General features: G+C 43.3%; 1 protein-coding gene across 13 annotated transcripts in view; it reads left to right on the plus strand.

Moving 5' to 3' along the window:
- rapgef2b (Rap guanine nucleotide exchange factor 2b) overlaps nt 1-10811 on the plus strand; it is a 96193-nt gene extending 85382 nt beyond the window's left edge. For 9 of the 13 annotated variants that reach the window (XM_058649163.1, XM_058649167.1, XM_058649166.1 and 6 more), the window contains 11 exons: nt 19-402; nt 488-699; nt 1148-1271; nt 1706-1729; nt 2926-3149; nt 3342-3509; nt 3894-4043; nt 5347-5548; nt 5637-6154; nt 6287-6708; nt 8557-10811. In XM_058649163.1, the coding sequence (XP_058505146.1) occupies nt 19-402; nt 488-699; nt 1148-1271; nt 1706-1729; nt 2926-3149; nt 3342-3509; nt 3894-4043; nt 5347-5548; nt 5637-6154; nt 6287-6660 (2380 nt within the window). In that variant the 3' untranslated portion in view covers nt 6661-6708; nt 8557-10811. The remainder of the gene's footprint in view (nt 1-18; nt 403-487; nt 700-1147; nt 1272-1705; nt 1730-2925; nt 3150-3341; nt 3510-3893; nt 4044-5346; nt 5549-5636; nt 6155-6286; nt 6709-8556) is intronic. The other 4 variants (XM_058649164.1, XM_058649172.1, XM_058649168.1 and 1 more) reach the window with 4 other exon arrangements.
- Nucleotides 10812-18591: the final 7780 nt, after the last annotated feature.

Genomic DNA, 18591 nt, shown 5'->3' on the forward strand with positions numbered 1-18591 from the left:
GTCGATTTCCATCATCAGATACTACCTAAAGAGCAACATGGAGACGGAGACGCTATGTTCAGACGAGGACGCCCAGGACCTCCTCCGAGAAGGCCAGATCTCCCTGTTGCAGCTCAGTACGGTGGAGGTGGCCACGCAGCTCTCCATGCGGGCTTTTGAACTCTTCTGCGCCATCGAACCCACTGAATACATCGACGACCTGTTCAAGCTCCGCTCAAAGACGGGCTCGGCCAGTCTGAAGCGCTTCGAGGAGGCCATCAATCACGAGACGTTCTGGGTGGCCACGGAGGTGACGCGCGAGCCCAACCAGCTCAAACGCATGAAGACGGTCAAGCACTTCATCAAGATCGCCCTGCACTGCCGCGAGTGCAAGAACTTCAGCTCCATGTTTGCCATCATCAGGTGAGAAGGACGAATAAGACATGGGCGTTTGCTCCGTCGTGTTTTAGCTGTAGCATCTAAATGAAGTTGTCGCTCTTTCCTACAGCGGTCTGAACTTGGCTCCAGTCTCCAGACTGAGGGGAACGTGGGAGAAGCTGCCGAGCAAGTACGAGAAGCTGTTCGGGGACCTGCAGGACCTCTTCGACCCTTCCAGAAATATGGCCAAGTACAGGAACGTCCTCAACAATCAAAACCTCCAGCCACCAATTATCCCTCTGTTCCCCGTCATCAAGAAGGACCTCACCTTCCTACACGAAGGTAGCTGACCATTTAGAAACTGATTAGCTTGTGCCATCAGTTTTTTTAAGGCGTCCTACTGTTATTGCATATTTGTTTATAACAATTATGCAATACCATGTGAAGATGTAACACCATAGTTATACACAATTAACAGGTAGTGAAGGGAGTTTCTGTTGTTTTATGACTGCAAGTATTGTATTACAAAGGGATTTCCCATTATAACATATAATAACTAAGTTGTTTTTTTTAACAAATTTCTATTGGTTTTCAACAGAAACACAAGTTATACTGTACATTTTGCCATCATTTCAATAACAGAGATAGAAAAGATAAAAGGAAAGAAGAGAAAAAATAAAATGAAATAAAAAAAAAAATAAAACAATAAATAAATAAATATACACATTGCCATCCATCTATTATAATAACTAAGTATTTAACTGCATCATTCTCATATTCCTCATCTCAGGCAATGACTCTAAAGTGGACGGCCTGGTCAACTTTGAGAAACTGAGGATGATTGCCAAAGAAATTCGCCACGTCGGTCGCATGGCGTCAGTGAATATGGACCCAGCTCTCATGTTCCGGACCAGGTGAGGAAACAAAAGAAGCCAAAGCCAGATCCCTGTAGGAGCAGTCCGTACACCTTTGACTAACCAGACTCTGTGGGGTTAGCCGGTTCACGTAGATCCAATCAAGATTTCTGCATCACGCTTTTCTTTCAAGCAGCTGTTCCCTCTGGCAACTGTTTTTCTCCTGGCAACTGTTTCCTCATACACATTGTTGGCATAGGATGTGCACAGTGCTCCTGTGAAAGTGTGTCTTTGTCTAATGATGTCTCTTCCTAGTGGAGTGTCACCATTTTTTTAATTTCCTCTCCACTGACTTTCATGTGGGTGAAATTGCTTCTCTCCGGTGGTCTTGGTGGTCTCTCCTGTCCTAAGCTTTGTCTCTTTCTCTCTCTCTCTCTCTCTACTCGTCCACCCTTTCCCCCCATGCTTCTCTGTTCATGGCACTCGCCCTCTAGGAAGAAGAAATGGAGAAGTTTAGGGTAAGTCTGGTGACCCTGCAACCCTTTGCATCCCCTGCACCACTGCCCTTTATTCTGCCGATATGTGTGTGCATCTTTTCTACTTTGTTTCCAGTTTAAACCTCCCACTAATATTGTCTAAGCCTAATTAATTTGATCTCTTTTTTTATTTATATATATATATATATATATATATATATATATATGTATATATATAAAAGGTCACTTATGCTATAACTAGGTTGGACTATTTTTCATTTTATAGAATCTTACATAAACATACCAGTCTTGGATGATTGGATCCAGCCTTGCATAGCAGATGTGGCCTTTTCTCACGTCGTTTTGTCTAACGATATGCATGCAGCTTTAGTTTCAGAATGATTTCACTTGTCTCTGAGGTTTTTATCTGTCTTTCAAACCTGTAAATAGCCCAGATATCGTGGATATTTCTGGATACTAATCATGATTTACATTCTTGTGGTCAAATGAGGAAAACTAATGTACCAACTGTACATTTGATGGGAACATTTGCCTTAAAGCGGGAAAAAAAGGACACATTCATTTCCTGTTTCCCATGATTATGATTTGGTTTATGATAATTAAACTTTTCCATATAATTATGGAAAAGTGTCTTTTAGTTATAGCGTCCTGTATTGTGTAATTATGACATAATTTGTTGCCATAGGGAGACCTTGGTTGTAATTGGAAAACATAATCATGAGAAGTTTCATCTTTTGGTGAACGCAGTGTTTAGAGACTTGTCTTGTAACAAGGTTGATGTCACTTAAATGTCTAACACTGAAGCCACGCGCCCAAAAGAAGAACTTTTACTACGACTACAACCGGCTCTGACTCAAGCCACAGAAATGTAAACTATGACCGTGTTACACTAGCGGAACACCCCTGCTTTCTACTTCCCTGGCTATAACCATCACTCACCCTTACTCACCCCCTTCCCCCTGCTGCCTGGAATGTCTGGAATGTAATGGCGTTGAGAGGAGCAGCTAAAGCTGCTCTCTGCATGTCCTTTTTTTTAAAATAAAAATCCCAGGCCCAGTAGCACCTATACATTCACACTTAAAGTTTAAAGCAACATCTTAATTAAGTCTTTCTCTGCTCTCTTCTCTGTTTTTGTGTGTCCTTATCTCTGTGTGTGCCAACACTTTTATGTCCTCGCGTGTCGCTTGTCTCTGTGGGCGCCTTTGTGTACATCCCAGGTCTCTAAGCCAGGGTAGTGCCAACGCGACGGTGCTCGACGTCACGCAGACAGGGGGCCACAAGAAGCGGGTGCGTCGCAGCTCCTTCCTGAACGCCAAAAAGCTTTACGAGGACGCCCAGATGGCCAGAAAGGTCAAACAGTACTTGTCCAACCTCAGCCTGGAGACGAACGAGGAGAGTCTGCAGACGCTGTCGCTGCAGTGTGAGCCCTCCATCAGTACGCGTGAGTTTTGTGGCACAGCTTTGTACACAACATGATGTTGTAAGTCTCCCTTTAAGACTAATTGGCAAGGAGTAGAAATTGCTGAACCACCCATAGAGTTTCACACTGGTCAGTGCCAGCGTTACCAGCTGTTTATTGGTGCTTGTAGGTTTGATCCATTTAACATACATGTTTCTCCCTCACCGTACTCAGTGCCGAAGAATGCTGGTGGGAAACGGCCGGACACGTCCCCAGTCGTGTCTCGGGCTGCCAGTCAGCAGAGGGGGCAGCTGGCCAAAGGAAACCAGGCCCTCCAGGTCCCCGCCGTGGCACTTTACCCATCCCGGAAGAAAGTTCCGGTCAAAGATCTGCCGCCTTTTGGTAAAATTGGGTTTAATGAATTTCAAGTCATTCAAATGGTACAGCTAGTACTTCTAGATAAGTCTCCATATATGTGTCCTTTAATTGTATTTTTCTGGTACATTAGGGTTAAAAAACAATCACCTCTGAATTCAATTTGTTTCTTGTCTCTTTGCTCATGCATGGTTATAGACAGAATGACAAGAACTCTGCATAAATCACCTTCCTCAGTTGCCTTGCATCTTATTTTTTAGACAATAGCACACTTTCCAATCGTCTGTTATGGTGGTGCTGCCACCTAGAGGCCGTCTGGCAACGTATGAAGAAAAAAAAACCCAAATCCCAGACAAAGCCATTGTAGTATCCTAAGACCGTTCCTCATGCTAATTCTGCTGATGTCCGCAGGCACCAGCTCCCCACAGTCTCTGAAGAAGATTCTGTCGCTGTCGGAGGAAGGGAGCGACCGGCATCGGAGGCAGCCAGAGGACACAGTGTCCAACGCCTCCTCCCAGCTCTCCTCCCCTCCCACCTCCCCCCAGAGCTCGCCCAAGAAGGGTAAGTAAGCCAATAATCCTCCCTTCCCTTCCCCTCCCCACTCTTGTCAGGCTCCTCTCTCCTTCATGATGTGTCATGACTGCCATCTGGTGGTTGTTTTTGAGAACTGCCTGAAGTTTAAGCTCTGAATTACAAAACAAATGAAACTCTCTCAACTCATTGGAAGCCGACATCATTTTTAATTTCCTAACAGATCGCTATGACGATGCACACTAACTAACTAACATCCGTTAACTTTCACGCACAGGGACAATAAGTAACCAGAACTGTGACTCACAGTTGCCAAATTCCCACCCAGCTCATGTGTACAGAGTGTTTAACCTGTTGATCGCAGGTGTGGGAAAGAACCCGGCATGTGTTTCTCCTCCTCCTCCTCCTCCTCCTCCTCCTCCTCCTCCTCTGAAACCAGCGCAGTTACAGATTAGCTTGTGCTGGTGAGGAGGTGAACAAAAACACTGTGGGTCCAAAAAAACCTCTGCTGCTAACTGGTGTGTTAGCAGTTACATCAGATGTAGGTCAAGGTTAATGTGATTTATGGCATGAACTCACACAAGAGGTATTGGCTTCAAGGTTTCGGATGCTGAGCAAGTTTGGTCGGTAAAAGAAATCCTTTCTTCTGCACCTGGAACACATACGTCACAGAAACACAATGATCTTTAGAACACGGTTACTCAGCAATGACCTGACTTACATAACGGAGTGACCTCAGAACATCTAGACCGCGTTGCTTCACCGTTGTAATTTGTTATGTACTAAATGTTTCTTCTTTTTTTGTTAGTTTGATCCTTGATGGCTGTAACTAGCTTTAGTTTGTATTTTTATTACCATAAAAGTATAAAATACAAACTTATAATAAAAGTGCATATTGAGTTTTTACAGGAAAAAAAAAGATTTCAATTCAGAAAACACTAACAAATAATCCAGAAATGTAAAAATGATTACATCTGCTCTGTTTGATCCAATATGGTTGGAAACAAAACAGCTGACAGTCGTCAGTGTGTGTGACAGTGGGTGGGTTTAAAGAATCTGGCTTTGTGTCCCTGCTATGACCTTTTAGATGTTGTGTAAGTTCCTGCGTCTCCTCTTCCACCCTGAGCTTAATTGTTATGTCACCTGTTGGTGACTAATCCTGGTCAGCTGGCTTTTCCTCTGAGTCCTGTTTATTCTAAAAACCCTTTACCTTTAAAGCTTCCTGTACGAATTCTTTCCTCCTTTGACTCAATATTAATAATAATAAATACTTTAACTGTCGAGGTTTTGGTTGAGTGGTTAAAATAATAAGAAATTCCAAATGTTTTTTCAGGTTACAACAGGATGGGAGACGCCTACTCAGACTCTGGTCACAGTGAGATCTCGTCTCGCTCCAGCCTCGTCAGTAACTCCTCCTTCGACATGGCCCAGGAGGAGAGGAGACTCCGCCACTCGGGAGGAGTCGGGGAATCTCACATCGGGGGAACGCGGCTCGAACGAAGAGCCACCACTGATCCTGACCAGTACAGCCTTGGGTAAGAAGAAAAATATTTAAATTTAAAAAACTGTGTTTAGAAACCGTTTTCTCACTTCAGGCCTGAAGTATCTTTCCTTTGTTCATAGGTCGTATTCGTCGATGCAGGACTGTCGGGGTATCTATGCCGGCTGCCCCACGGTGCTCTCCTCGCCCAGTTCAGAGGAGCTAACTCAGGATCAGGGCGATCGGGTTTCCCTCGATGCCGCCGACAGCGGCCGCGGATCCTGGACTTCCTGCTCCTCTGGTTCCCACGACAACATTCAGACAATGCAGCAGGGACGTAGCTGGGAGACTCTGGCTTTCGGTGGAGGCGGCATCGGAGGCCTCCCGCCCGGTGGACCGGAGGCATTTTTAGGAGGACCCGCTGCTCTGTGGGCAGCGCAGGCCAGAGGCAGCTGGGCGTCCGCCAGCTCCTCCTCGTCCTCGGCCGCGTACTGGGGCGAGGACTCCGAGGGCGACACTGGCACCATCAAGAGGAGAGGAGGGAAGGACGTCAACGCCGACCCAGAGACCAGTAGCATCACATCGACTGGGTCGGAGGAGGCCAAACAGCTGGGCCGGCCGTCTCCGTCGCCCATCACAGCCGGGGGTAAAGGCCTCATTTGTGAGTGACTGCACTTCACGGTCCAGTTGCTGTCATCGCTGATTGGCTGAGCTGTTAAAATAGAATTTACAATAAGTCGCTGACGCCTTCAATGCTGTTAAATCTTATTTTCTTATTTTTGTGTCCGTTCAGCGCGGAAAGAAAGCCGTTACCGCGAGCCTCCCCCGACCCCCCCAGGCTACACCGCCCTGACCATCTCTGACCTCGCCGAAGGACAACACCCGGCGCCGAACGCCCCCACGCCCACGTCGACGCACTCGGGCCGCCGGCCGCCCGACTACACCACGGCGCTGCAGCGCTCCCGCATGGTCACGCAGTCGCCCGACTCTCACCAGGCCCACCAGGGGGCGAAGCAGAGGTCGGGCGGCCTCCACCGCACTCGCTCACCGGCCGAGGACCAAGAGCCCGATGATGAAGAGGAGGGTGAGTCCTTGTCTTCCAAACTAGTCGCTCTGAGGAAGCCAAAGCCAGTGGCACGGCATACACCCGAGACTCCCAGACCCTGAGAGTGTGTGTGCGGGGGTAAACAGGCAGGGCCCCTCCCTCAAAGGCAGGTAAAAACTTATTCATCAGGTTGCCCCCTCCTCCTCCTCCTCCTCCTCCTCCTCCTCCATTCTAATGAACCGTGCATGCGATCAGGAACACACAGTGGCGCTGACATCCCACACAGCACCAGTAGGATCAGTCTCACCTCAGAAGTTCTCTGTGATGGATTTTAGAAACTCATTGGTAGTGAGACCTTCACCTTTAACTCATAGAACCCTCATCATGCATGAATCTCACCGGGTTGAATCAGAGTTTCTCTGCCAGCACACACACACTCACTGCACTCTTCTCTCACTGTCTCACTCTCACACACGGTGCCAGACAGCATCCATCAGCAGGCACCGCCCATGCATCAAACTCACACACACCTGACCCGCCTGCACTGTCTCTGATTGAATCATGTAACACTGTGTTTGTCAGGTATTGAACACAAACACAGACACGTGTGTCCTGATGTGTCGCGGCTCAAAGTCGTAAAAAGTCCTTTTTCTACCAGAGGCAGTTTCTTATCTTTTTCTAAGGTGAAAATCTAAATAACAGAATACCCTGGAGATGGTTCATCTCTTTTCTATTATTAACAGAAAGTGACAAACAGAGAACAATGTAATTTAGTCATGGACAAACAGCCTGACCTCACGAGCAGAGAGGGGAGTTTGATTACTGAAGCCTGAGACCAAAGCACGATGTTTCCTCTGCTGAGTGACAGAAAAGAACAGAATCAGATAATTCCGTCACCGGAGAAACCGCCGTATTTCAGCGTGTTTTGTAAAAATGTTTCCTCCTTAAATCAGATCCCTCCGCTAACGAAACAGAAACAAAGTCGCACAGACTTTGATACAGACGAACCAGCGTGAACGGTTTTGTGGAGATGATGGAAAATCCCCTGACATGGTTGACTCAGGATCACAGGTCACTGAAGGGACTCTCTGTGGGGACGCTGGTTCTCACCGGGTTTTCCAGCTTCCTTAAAAACATGCCGTTAAGCGGATTAGGTGAACCGGACACTCTAAATTTGACTGTAGGTGTGAATGTGAGAGTGAACGGTGGTTCATTTGCCCTGTGACGGACTGGTGACCTTTCCAGGGTGAATGAACCCTGCCTTTCAGCCTCTGTCGGCCTCCATTGGCTCCAGCTCTCACCGTGACCTTCACACGGAGGAGACGTGTTGCTCAACTCATTCAAAAGTAAAAGTGTATAAATCAGGATTAAGAGGCGTAGCTGTTGGTATATAGAGCTATTTAACACCACAGATATTGACTAAAGTATTTCACTGAAGGCGGTTTTTATACACGAAGCTGTTCCTGAAATCAAACACTTTCACAGTTTTACTTGCCCCTGATATGCAGGACAAGTAGGGACCAGAGTGTTTTGTTTTGCCCTGATTTTTCAGCTTCTTAAATGTGATTATTTTCTGGTTTCTATGCACCATATAAAAATATAAATCGTTAAAACTGAATCCTTTTGGTTTACTGGACAAAACAAGACCATTCGAGAGCGTCGTCATTTACAGGTTTATGAGATTTAATATATCAAATATCAAAAATAATAACTTTACAAACGTATACTTCAAAAACTGTGGTTTAGCGACAGAAATGTACCGCTGTTGCGTCCTCGTGTAAACCAGCGGGGGCTTTTCAAACGTCCACACTCGTCTCGTGTCAAAAAAAGACAGATTAAAATCGATAGATGTTGATTTTTATTTTCTACTGATGTGACTGTGAGGCAGGAAATCGATTGGACTTTGGGGGAAAACGTCAGTAAAGTTGACTTTATTCTCGTTTATAACTCTTTTCAACTTTCAAAAACACCAACTGAACGTGTCTTTTGTGTCTTTTTTTCCCTCTCTCTCTCCACAGAGGACGAGCAGGTGTCGGCAGTGTGAGCGAGCGAGGGACGGACGGCGGTCGCGACGTCCTCTCGCTGTAACTTGAAGTCTGCCTGTGTTCATGGCGCTGAAGAAGAAACAAGGACTCATCGTCAGTTAGATACGTGCCTGCCTCCCTCCTCCACAGGTTCTCCCTCCTGGTCAGTGGGTTCCTCTGCTCGTCTCCCTCTCCCCTGCCTTAAAGCATCATGGGGGGTTGAAAGACCCTGCATGCAAAAAAATACTGTGAAGAAGAAGAAGAAGAAGAGGAGGAGGAGGACGGAGATGGAGAGGAGGTCAAAGACGATGTCTGGCACTTTGGAGAAAAGACGCGTTCACACAGAAAAAACACATTTTGACGTCGCTGTTAGAAACGGGACCGGCTCCTTAAGACCTGGACCCATTGACACAAACCCCGCCCCCTCCACCCCAAACCCCCACCTGTTAACGACAACATGACGTGTTGAGCTTCATCTGCACTTTTTTTCTCATTTTCTACTTTCTAAAAAAAACAAAAACAGAACAAAGAACTCAAACCCGACGGAGAGAGAAAACTACGTGACTTCCTTCTAGATTTCATTATTTCTTCTTTTTTTTTTTTTACATTTCTTTGACTGATTGCACTCCGGGAGCCGAAAAGAAAAAAAAAGAAGAGAGAAATTAAGTTATAATAAACCTTAAATCTTACATTTCTCTGCCTGGACTGAAGAAGAAGACAAAAAAAACATCTGTTGTTGAGTGTTCAAACTCAAAAAAATCCAGTATTATCCACACGTGGAATCTTATTAAAGTTCGGAGGAGAGTAAACACACACACACACACACAGAGACAAAGCACTTTCAGCACAATCCCAGATGTTGCCAGATGTTTTGACCTGGACACCAGGGTATGACTGAATCATGTCACGTCGCCTCGGAGCGTGTCCGGTCATTCCATCATCATCATCATCATCATCCTCCTCATCCTCGTCATCAGACTGTGGTTATGCTGTTACATTGGGAGTGAACTGTTTGGTTTTTAATCAACAACAAAAAAAAGCACATGACGTCAACGACGGCGGCGTCTCGTGAGGTCGACTGGAGGAGGAGGAGGAGGAGGAGACTCCGCCCTCGCCGGCCAGATTCAAAGCTTCTGACGGACGCGGACGCCGCTGGGAATCTGCATCGCTCGTGGGTCAAAGGTCAAACTGTTCTCTGAGGTTAGAAAAGTGGCCTCTCGTCCCCTTTTTTAGAAACCAGGGTATTAAACGTCCACAGACGTCGGACAGAAGCTGCGTACGTGTGTTCAGCTGTAAAGTTTTTTACAAACAATCTTGTACAGAGTCTTAGGGGCCGACACACACACACACACAAGAGCGAGTTTATCTATCTTTAGGAGAATCTGCAAAAGGTTTCTTATCATATCGGCTTTGTTTTCATGTCAGGAGAACGATGATATCAGAGTCCCACCTCTCTAATCCTCAACAGACGTCATTCTTCTCCTTCTTCTCCTTCTCCTTGTGTTTTGTACACATTCTGTTTGGCATATGAAAGAGAGAGGAAAAGATCACAAAGGGAGAGTTGTGTTTCCATGTGGATAAGGCCTTAAATAACACACGTACACACTTCCCTTCAAAATAAAAAAGCATCCACAAATGATCCGATTGGAAATCCACCTCCTGAAACGTGAACGCGTCGCGTCGAATGTGGAAAAAAGCGCCTTACGGTGACGCGTACGTGATCGCATCCTCACACGGGAGCGCGAGGGAAAAATGCCTTATTCAAGATACTCCCCTCCATGTTTTTGTTTATTAAGACTCAAGTACAAGATCTAAAGATATACCGTTACATGAGGGGGGCCACCACCGCCCTGTGTTAAGCCCCCCCCCCCCCCACCACATCTCTTCTTCCTCTGCTGTCATGTGACCACGAACTCTCACATGTGACATCAGCAGTCTGTATATCGCTCACACTTGTGCATCCAGCTTTTCCAGCATATCTCCATCAGTGGAAGTGACTAAATATTTAATTTCTTTTCTTTTTTTAAATGACTCCGGTGGGGAAGCTGACGAATGAAGAAACTTTTTTGTTTGTTTTTTGTTTTCACGGCTGCCAATCAGACTGATTTTCTTCTCCCTTCTGTCACTGATTGATTCGCACTGATCACATTGATCAGTCTCGGAAACTACGGACTGAAGAGAAGACGATGAACGAGCGCAGTGTTTTTCCCACTGTGACGACATGTTAAATGATTCTTGGAGGGGCGGGGCCAGGGGCGGGGCCGGCGGCGTTGGGGGTGGGCGGGACCGGGGCGGATTTCTCTTTCCTTTTTTTTTGTTATTGTAATTCTTTTGTAATGGCTGCAGATAGATTGTTAATAATTTGTTTGTATTACCGTGGCATCGTTCACTTTCCATTCAAACTCTTGACGATAATTGTGCATAAAGACAAAAAAAAAAAAAGAGTTGCACAAAAATGTACAAGCGTAAAGGTTCAAGTGTAGTGGGTAGAACTGCTACTGCCGTTTGGTGTGTGATGTCAGTGAGACGTGTACATTTAGCTGGTGATGACCTTCTGTTCCTCATTGTTTCTCGTGCTGCTCTCGACCTGTACGTCTTTTACAAAGACACTCGGCGGGGGAGCGCGTTATCGGTTGTTTTTTTTGTATTTTTAATACAATAATTGTAAATATTGGTTATATTTTTGTTTCAAATGTACTATGTTTATGCCTCAACATCCAGTTTATATGAAGCTGGGAATCAATAAATACTGCATAAAGAAATCAACACCTAGATTTAAATGCACTTATTCATTCATTCATTCATTCATTCTCCATTTCGATGTCTTTTTTTGTTTTTTTTTCTCCCCCTTTGAGAGGTTTTTCTTTCTTTCTTTCTTTCTTTCTTTCTTTCTTTCTTTCTTTCTCCCCCAGATACCGTCTAGTGTTTGCACAAGTCATGGAAGCAACTTGAAAAGTGTAACCCACATACTTTTCTATCTGACCACAGTGCGTCAGAATTAATAATAAAAAAAAGAAGAAGATATTGAATTTCTCGCCTTTCTTTCATTGACTTGTTTCTTATTGCCTTGTTATGCGTTCACGCCTCTGAGAATCGTGCAAATCCCACCTCTAATTTCTTATTATCGTCGTCTCTTAGATTTCATTTTTATTGCAAACGTCTTATATTTCCGACTCGCCACGTTATTATTATTATTATTATTATTATTATTATTAGAGGAATGAATTGAAGCGTGTTACCTGTGGACGGAGCTCGGGGGGGAATATGTGCCGTTATGTTTTTTTTCTCTTGCAAGTAAACCATTTAATTTGTGTCTGAATTTTTATTTCTTATTTTAACACAACACAACCACTGAGATCTACTTCATAGTTTTAATAACCTGCAGTGGTGTAATAATGATTATAGCAGTCAGACTTTTATAAAAATGTTATCACATTATTTGTAAAACCTTGTTTCTGTGGTTTTGCACCACTAGAGGGCGCTGGTGCTCTTAAATGAACAGATTCTAAAAGGGTCTTTATGGGAACGTTGGTGACATGAGGGTGCAGCGGTTAGAGCTGGTGCCTCGCATCATCATCAGTGTGTATAATTCAAATGTGTGCAGATTTTAATGAAGTTTCATTGAAAATGTTGTATTTTTAGCACTTTTTGCTGATTCATCATGGGTGTGAATATTAGTGTGAATGCATGTGTGAAAGGCCGGTGACGTGTCCAGTGTCTGGGCCCCACAACTTTAAAGGGTTTTTTCAGGGTTTTAGGGTAAGGTTAAGGGGCTTTAGGGAATGCATTATGTCCATGAAGCGTCCTCACTAAGATATAAAAGCAAATGTGTGTGTGTGTTCAGACGAGGAGTACAATTTCCCATCCCGACCGCCGATGCCATTTCCCGGCTCGACATCCTCCAGTCCTCATGAATAATGCAGGCACTGGTCTCTCTATCAAAGAGCCGAGGGCCCCAATTTGTCACACTCTCCAAAAATTGATACTCATTTCTTCCATGAGAAATGAGCAGCGGCTCTGACACACACACACTTTTCAGCCCAGCAAATAAAGGTAATAAAAGTGACTTAAAGTCATTTAAAACAGTGAATAAAAAGCCATGAAGTCATTATATATTTGAGAATCCACTCATTGCACAATAGCAGGTGAACTCCAGGTCTTAACTCGTTCACAATTCAGTGATATGAAGGAGTTAATGATAGTTTTCATAGATTATGGTCTAATTTTTTCGTGTATCATTGTTTAACAATGTGTGAAAACATCTAATCCAGGCATGGTCCAAAGTCTGGCTCGTGGGCCGATTACAGCCCTCGGTCAGGTTTTGTTGGGCCCATAGCTTCGGTTTGATACTGTATTATTATTTATGGCACTAAATCACGTTCATCTGGTAAGAAGTTGCACTTTGAAACTCAGTCCTGCATCCACCGATCCTTTGTGATGATATCTGACTCCAGATGTTATAGATGTTATTTCACTCCTGCGTGGCTTAGATTTGGTTACATTTGCCATTTAAAAATGATTAATTTCTCTGAAGTGACCATTGGCCCCCGGAAATCTTCACAATTTACAAATCCTTAGTTTCTTCTTAGAGGGTGAAAGGGGTCGGGACAAATGTCCACAGCTTTGACATATGTGGCCATTTTAATCCTGACACTTTGATGGATGTCAAAGATGTTTTAGTCCATAAAACACTCTCTTATTCTCCGCGTCCCAAAGGCTTTGGGTCTGAGATGAAAATGACAATTTAAATAAATCCATACCCACATTTCTTGGCTAATTCTTGCGTACAGCCATAATGCTGACAAAGAGGGAACATTGTCTCTGCAGTTCATCTGCATTGCAAAGATAACTGTGACCGACATGAGCACGGAACCAAGACAACATGGAAGGAAAACAAAAACAAAAAAACTGAGCTGCTGCATGAAATCACAGCGGACACGCCGCTCTGATCTGTGTCTGACAGTAAAACCACCCACCTGAAAATAATGCAAGATGACTGATGTCTTGGCCCTGGAAGCGCGCTGCTCCCTCAGAAGCAGCAGGGGGCACTCTTCTCTATGAAATGCCACGTGGAGCTGTCCACTCGTTCCCCGGGCGATGGGCCTTATCATGGGGTAGCAGGCGGCCAGTGGTCCTCTGTAGATAGCCGGCCGGTTATATGTGAGTAAAGCCTGGGCACGGAGTCAGCGACTGTGGGACTGTGGGTCACATTATGGGGGAACTGTCTGGATTCCTTTCATGGTAAATTGGATGAAGGCCACATCAGCACTGGAGCTGTGGGGGTGGGAGGAGGGTGGGGGGGGGTGAGCAGTGGAGATGTCACAGTGTTCAGTGAGCGGCCTGTGTCTGGACACCGCGGGGCCACACAGGCCAGGGCGGACAATTCAGTTAAAAGCTGTCAGAGTGAAAGAATCAAGGGAGAGGAAAGATAAATAAAAAGTGCTTTAACACACAATTTACTGTAGTGTGTTTGTGTGTGTGGGGGAACTGAGAGTGGATTTCACACCTTATTTAGTTTGTTCTGTTTGAGGGAAAAACTAAAATCATCATTCACACTGTTCCCCTCACTCTTGACGAGAGAGAGGCTGTGATTTAGTCACAGCGTGACGTTTCCTTTAATTACTGTAGGATTAGTGTCGGATATTTTTATTTTATGTTTTTGCCTTTAACAGGAATCAAAGTGTCGCTGCAACACAACAGCAGCAATAATATCACCCAACGCTCTCCTCGATGAGACACGACAACGACGACCCCTTCTCTTCACGCAGAGACAAAACCTTTTCATTCCGACAGACACAGAACTGCTGCTGCTGTAGAATCATGTCTGAGCTACATGGGTACAGTTTTATATCTCACCACTCTTGAGAAAAAATCAATAGTACAAATAATCAGCACAGAATCTACAGTATTTCTTTTTTTTCTTTCTTGTAGATAAGCAGCTCCAAAGGATCTGTTATTATCATCATATCGACTGCTTGTTTATTTCTGACGGAGGAACCATTTTCTTGTGTTACGCTCTCGTGGCTGCTCCCTCCTTCCCCAAGTCCTTCACTGTAGATGAGCAGATATGGAGGTTTTGCCTCTGGCAGAGAATCTGCACATGTACAGTGAGAAGAGGGAGCAGGAATGAATCTACCTACCTACCTACCTACCTACCTACCTACTTACCTACCTACCTACCTACCTACCTACTTACCTACCTACCTACCTACCTACCTACCTACTTACCTACCTACCTACCTACCTACCTACCTACCTAAACGTTATGTTTGATTGACTGCGACTGAGATCAGGTCGGGTCTGTTACCCTCACACATTCACAGATGTCCCCAAATGTCTCCAGCCTTAGTCTCGACCTCTTCTCCACATCCTTCTCCCCTCTCAAAGTCAAATCTCATTGATGTCCACACTTTAAATACAGCCGAGGTTCTTCTCAGGGAGCAGCCATCCATGGTCTCTCCTCCAAACCTGGACTCAGAATAAGGTAGTTAGCATTCAGTGGCGTATGAATGTGTTTCAGTGGCTGAGAGCATGTAATTAAAAGGTCTGAAACTGCTGAACGGTGACAGTTTTAAGTGCAAAAAAATGATTTCAAGACTCCATTATAAAGTAATAAGCCATTATTTAGCCTCCTACTCGGAATAAGTCCACTGACTAATGGTATTTTCTGTATGTGGGTTTAAAAATACATACATAGATATTGCTGTAATAACTCAGGGATCAATGTAGAAAATGTCACAGGGAAAACACTTGATTAAATAATGATATAGTTTCTCCATGGAGATCATTATAAGCACATTAATCCTCTGCTGGAACATTCAAAACACTCACAATCATAATTCACCGTGACATTTACATGCGCAAAGGTTTCCAAAAATGAGGTTTCTAGAAAATTGTGTTAATTGTGATATCGATGTTGATATTTTTCTTAAATGCCATAAAAGTGTGAGGTGACACTGAGGTGATGGTGGACTGACGTTACTGTCCTTTAATAAGCTTGATTCACTGTGGTTTTAAAAGAAACTTCATAAGACCAGTCAATCAGATATTATCAATCAATACTTTTCTTATTCAAATCACTAACATAAGAGACCATAAATATTTTAGTATAACATATTTGTTTAGTTTCAGATTTATATTCAAGCTAAATCCAATCCAACTTTATTGATAAAGCACTTTAAAAAACAACAACAGCTGAAACAAAGTGCTGGGCATCAGAGATAAATGAAATAAATAAAATATAGAAACAGAAGCTGAAAAAAACAAACAACATTAAACTTTAAAAGCAAATAGAAAGAAATGGTTATATATCACCATGTGTAAAGTAATAGTTAAAGGAACTTGGAAAGATTAGGGAAAAGAAAAAAATCAACAGAACTGAATTTCTTTTTTTTTACAACACTCTTAAGTCATTAGAGGACAAAAATGTCCACTGAGGTTAAATCGCTTCATCAACTTGAGTCCTGATCAAAACTAGAAAATACTGAATAATTATCAGGATTTTAACCCTTTTTTTGATTAAATAAATCCCGCAACCCTTCCAACATTTGTTACATGGAAAATAACTTGTTTATTTGTGTGTTTTTTTTCAGTAAAAAATATTAGCATCATGTATTAAAAACTGGCATTTTGATTGAATGTTTGGTATTTAAGAGATTTATGCAGAAAAAAGATTAATCCGTCAAGTTGTTGTGATTTACCTCCTCCCATATGGTTTTTACTGACTAGACAAATATAGTGAAAAAAAGTAAAGTTTTTATGATAGATATAGATACAGTATATCCACTGGTGTCACATACGTTATTGATATTTTCCAGATGTTCAGTTTGTTAGTGAATTGTAAAATCCTGACACAAAACCTTAACTTAAACTGTCTTTAACCATCATTTTCGTCCAGGTCTGGAAAGTGTATTATTCCGATTCTCTCTGACACAGTTTCTGACCTGAAGATATTTGAAGGAATGTTTTCTCTGAAGGAGAAACAGATTTGTTCTGGTTTTTCAGAGTAGTTCTGCTCCCCTCGTTGCGCATGCAGGTGCTCAGCCGTTCAAGCAAAAACCAAGCACACGTTCACCAGAGTTTAAGACGGCAGTTGATGCTTCAAGGGTTTTCACTAATTAGGAACCAGATTATACACTTTCTAAGGAACAGTGCATTAAAACTGGGCAGAGCCTCCCTTTGATCCCCCAACGAGCTTCATTTCAAGGTGATTACACGAGATCTTGGAAACCTGCTTCGCTCTGAGATCTTACTCTGTCATCATGCTCCATCATTCCTGCAGATTTGTCAGATGCTAACAATTTCCCTTCTTCTACCAGGGATTCAGATTAGATGGATTGGGATTCAGTGACTCAGGAGACCAAAGATGTCCAAAGTTCACTGCAGTCATCGTCGTGTTCATGAAATGAATCCGATATGACTCTTTTGCTAAGTGACACTGTGGATTATCACACTAGACGTTACACTTTTGTCCATAAGGGGGACGCAGATGGTCGTAAAAACACCAGGCTGTGACATTCAAATCATGATTGATTGGTAACGAGGGGCCAAAGTCATTCAAGTTCACCCTTTCACCCTGTCGTGATGTTTGATGGGAACATTAACGGCAGCTCCTCGCTCCTTATTTACATGTTGTTATGCACTGCAATGCCGACTCGTGACCGGCTGATTGGATGACTGCATGGAGAAGGTGGCGTCATTTTGTTTTTATGTGGAGACATTAACGTGCGGAGCACTTCAATCAAAGAAAGTCCATCATTTATTGTCTTTAGAAGTCATTGGAGGACAAAAATGTCCACTGGGGTTAAATAGTTTCATCAACTTCAGCTCTGACCAAAACTATAAAATACTGAATAATTATCAGATTATCTTCAAATTGTTCAGGTCAATTATTTACGCATTTCAACGTATAGAAACGTCATTGCAATGCTCGTGACTGGCTGATTGGATGAGTTCTTACTAGCTCCACATACTTAAACGTAGAAACTTCATTCAAATTATTATTTTTTAAATTTTGGAATAAATCATACTACTTCAAAGACAGTGAATTCTCATTCACATGAATTTTCAAAGCACTTCAGACACTTTGATTTTACACGACTAACTGGTTGGACGCACTTCAACGTGGAAACTTCATTCAAACTTCAGAAGTTTCACACAAGAGTTTTTCATCCCTAAAGATTCACACATTTTCTCCACTGTTGCTGTTGTAACATGTTCGTGGATTCTTCAGCCTCTTTCCTGCCTCATTTTCACACAAAATCTTCAACTTATTTTTTAAACATTCGGACATTTAATAAGAAAGTTGAACTTAATTTAATTTTCTCATTCCTAACAATTCATAAAAAGTCCTTGCTTTTGCTGGGAAATGAATTCTGTTATATTTGGACAAAGCTGTTAACACAGGGTTTCTCATGCAGTCCTGATCCTCGGGACTCACTGTCCTCCATGTTTTAGATGTTTCCCTGCTCCAACACACCTGAGGATGGCTGTCGCAATCCTTGTGTTTGGATTTATTCAGACTTTTATTCTCCTAATTTTGTTTGAGTTTTATGTTTGTCTTGTAGTTACTGTACTGGTGTTGTGGTTTTTTTTGTGTGAATTTCCTCTTTTATTTTGACACATCCTGTTTTGTTTTGATAAAACAGGATGGTCTTTGACTGTTTTCCCGCCTTTTTTGATGACCTGCCCCGCCCTGATTAGTTCCACCTGTGTCTGTGTCGTATATAGGTCAGTGTTTTCCCTTTGTTCTCTGTCCGAGTGTCTGTTCTTGCTTTTCCCTGTTGGCTGATTATGATTCTGGTTTGTTCCTCGTATCCTGTGTTTTTTTATTTGCTTTTAACCCTTGTGTCCTTTTTACTTTGCTTTCTGTGTTCTTGTTTTATTTTTGCTTGACCCTGTGCCTTAGTTTTGTTCAGTAAAAGGATTTTTGTTTAGCTGCAGTTACCCCTGAGTTGTCCTGCACCTGGGTCCTACATCACAATCCCGATAGTGTGGTGGGACAAGTGGTGTCTTTACTATGAGGAAATA

Source organism: Solea solea, chromosome 14 (assembly GCF_958295425.1).
Source record: "Solea solea chromosome 14, fSolSol10.1, whole genome shotgun sequence".
Lineage (NCBI taxonomy): Eukaryota > Metazoa > Chordata > Actinopteri > Pleuronectiformes > Soleidae > Solea > Solea solea.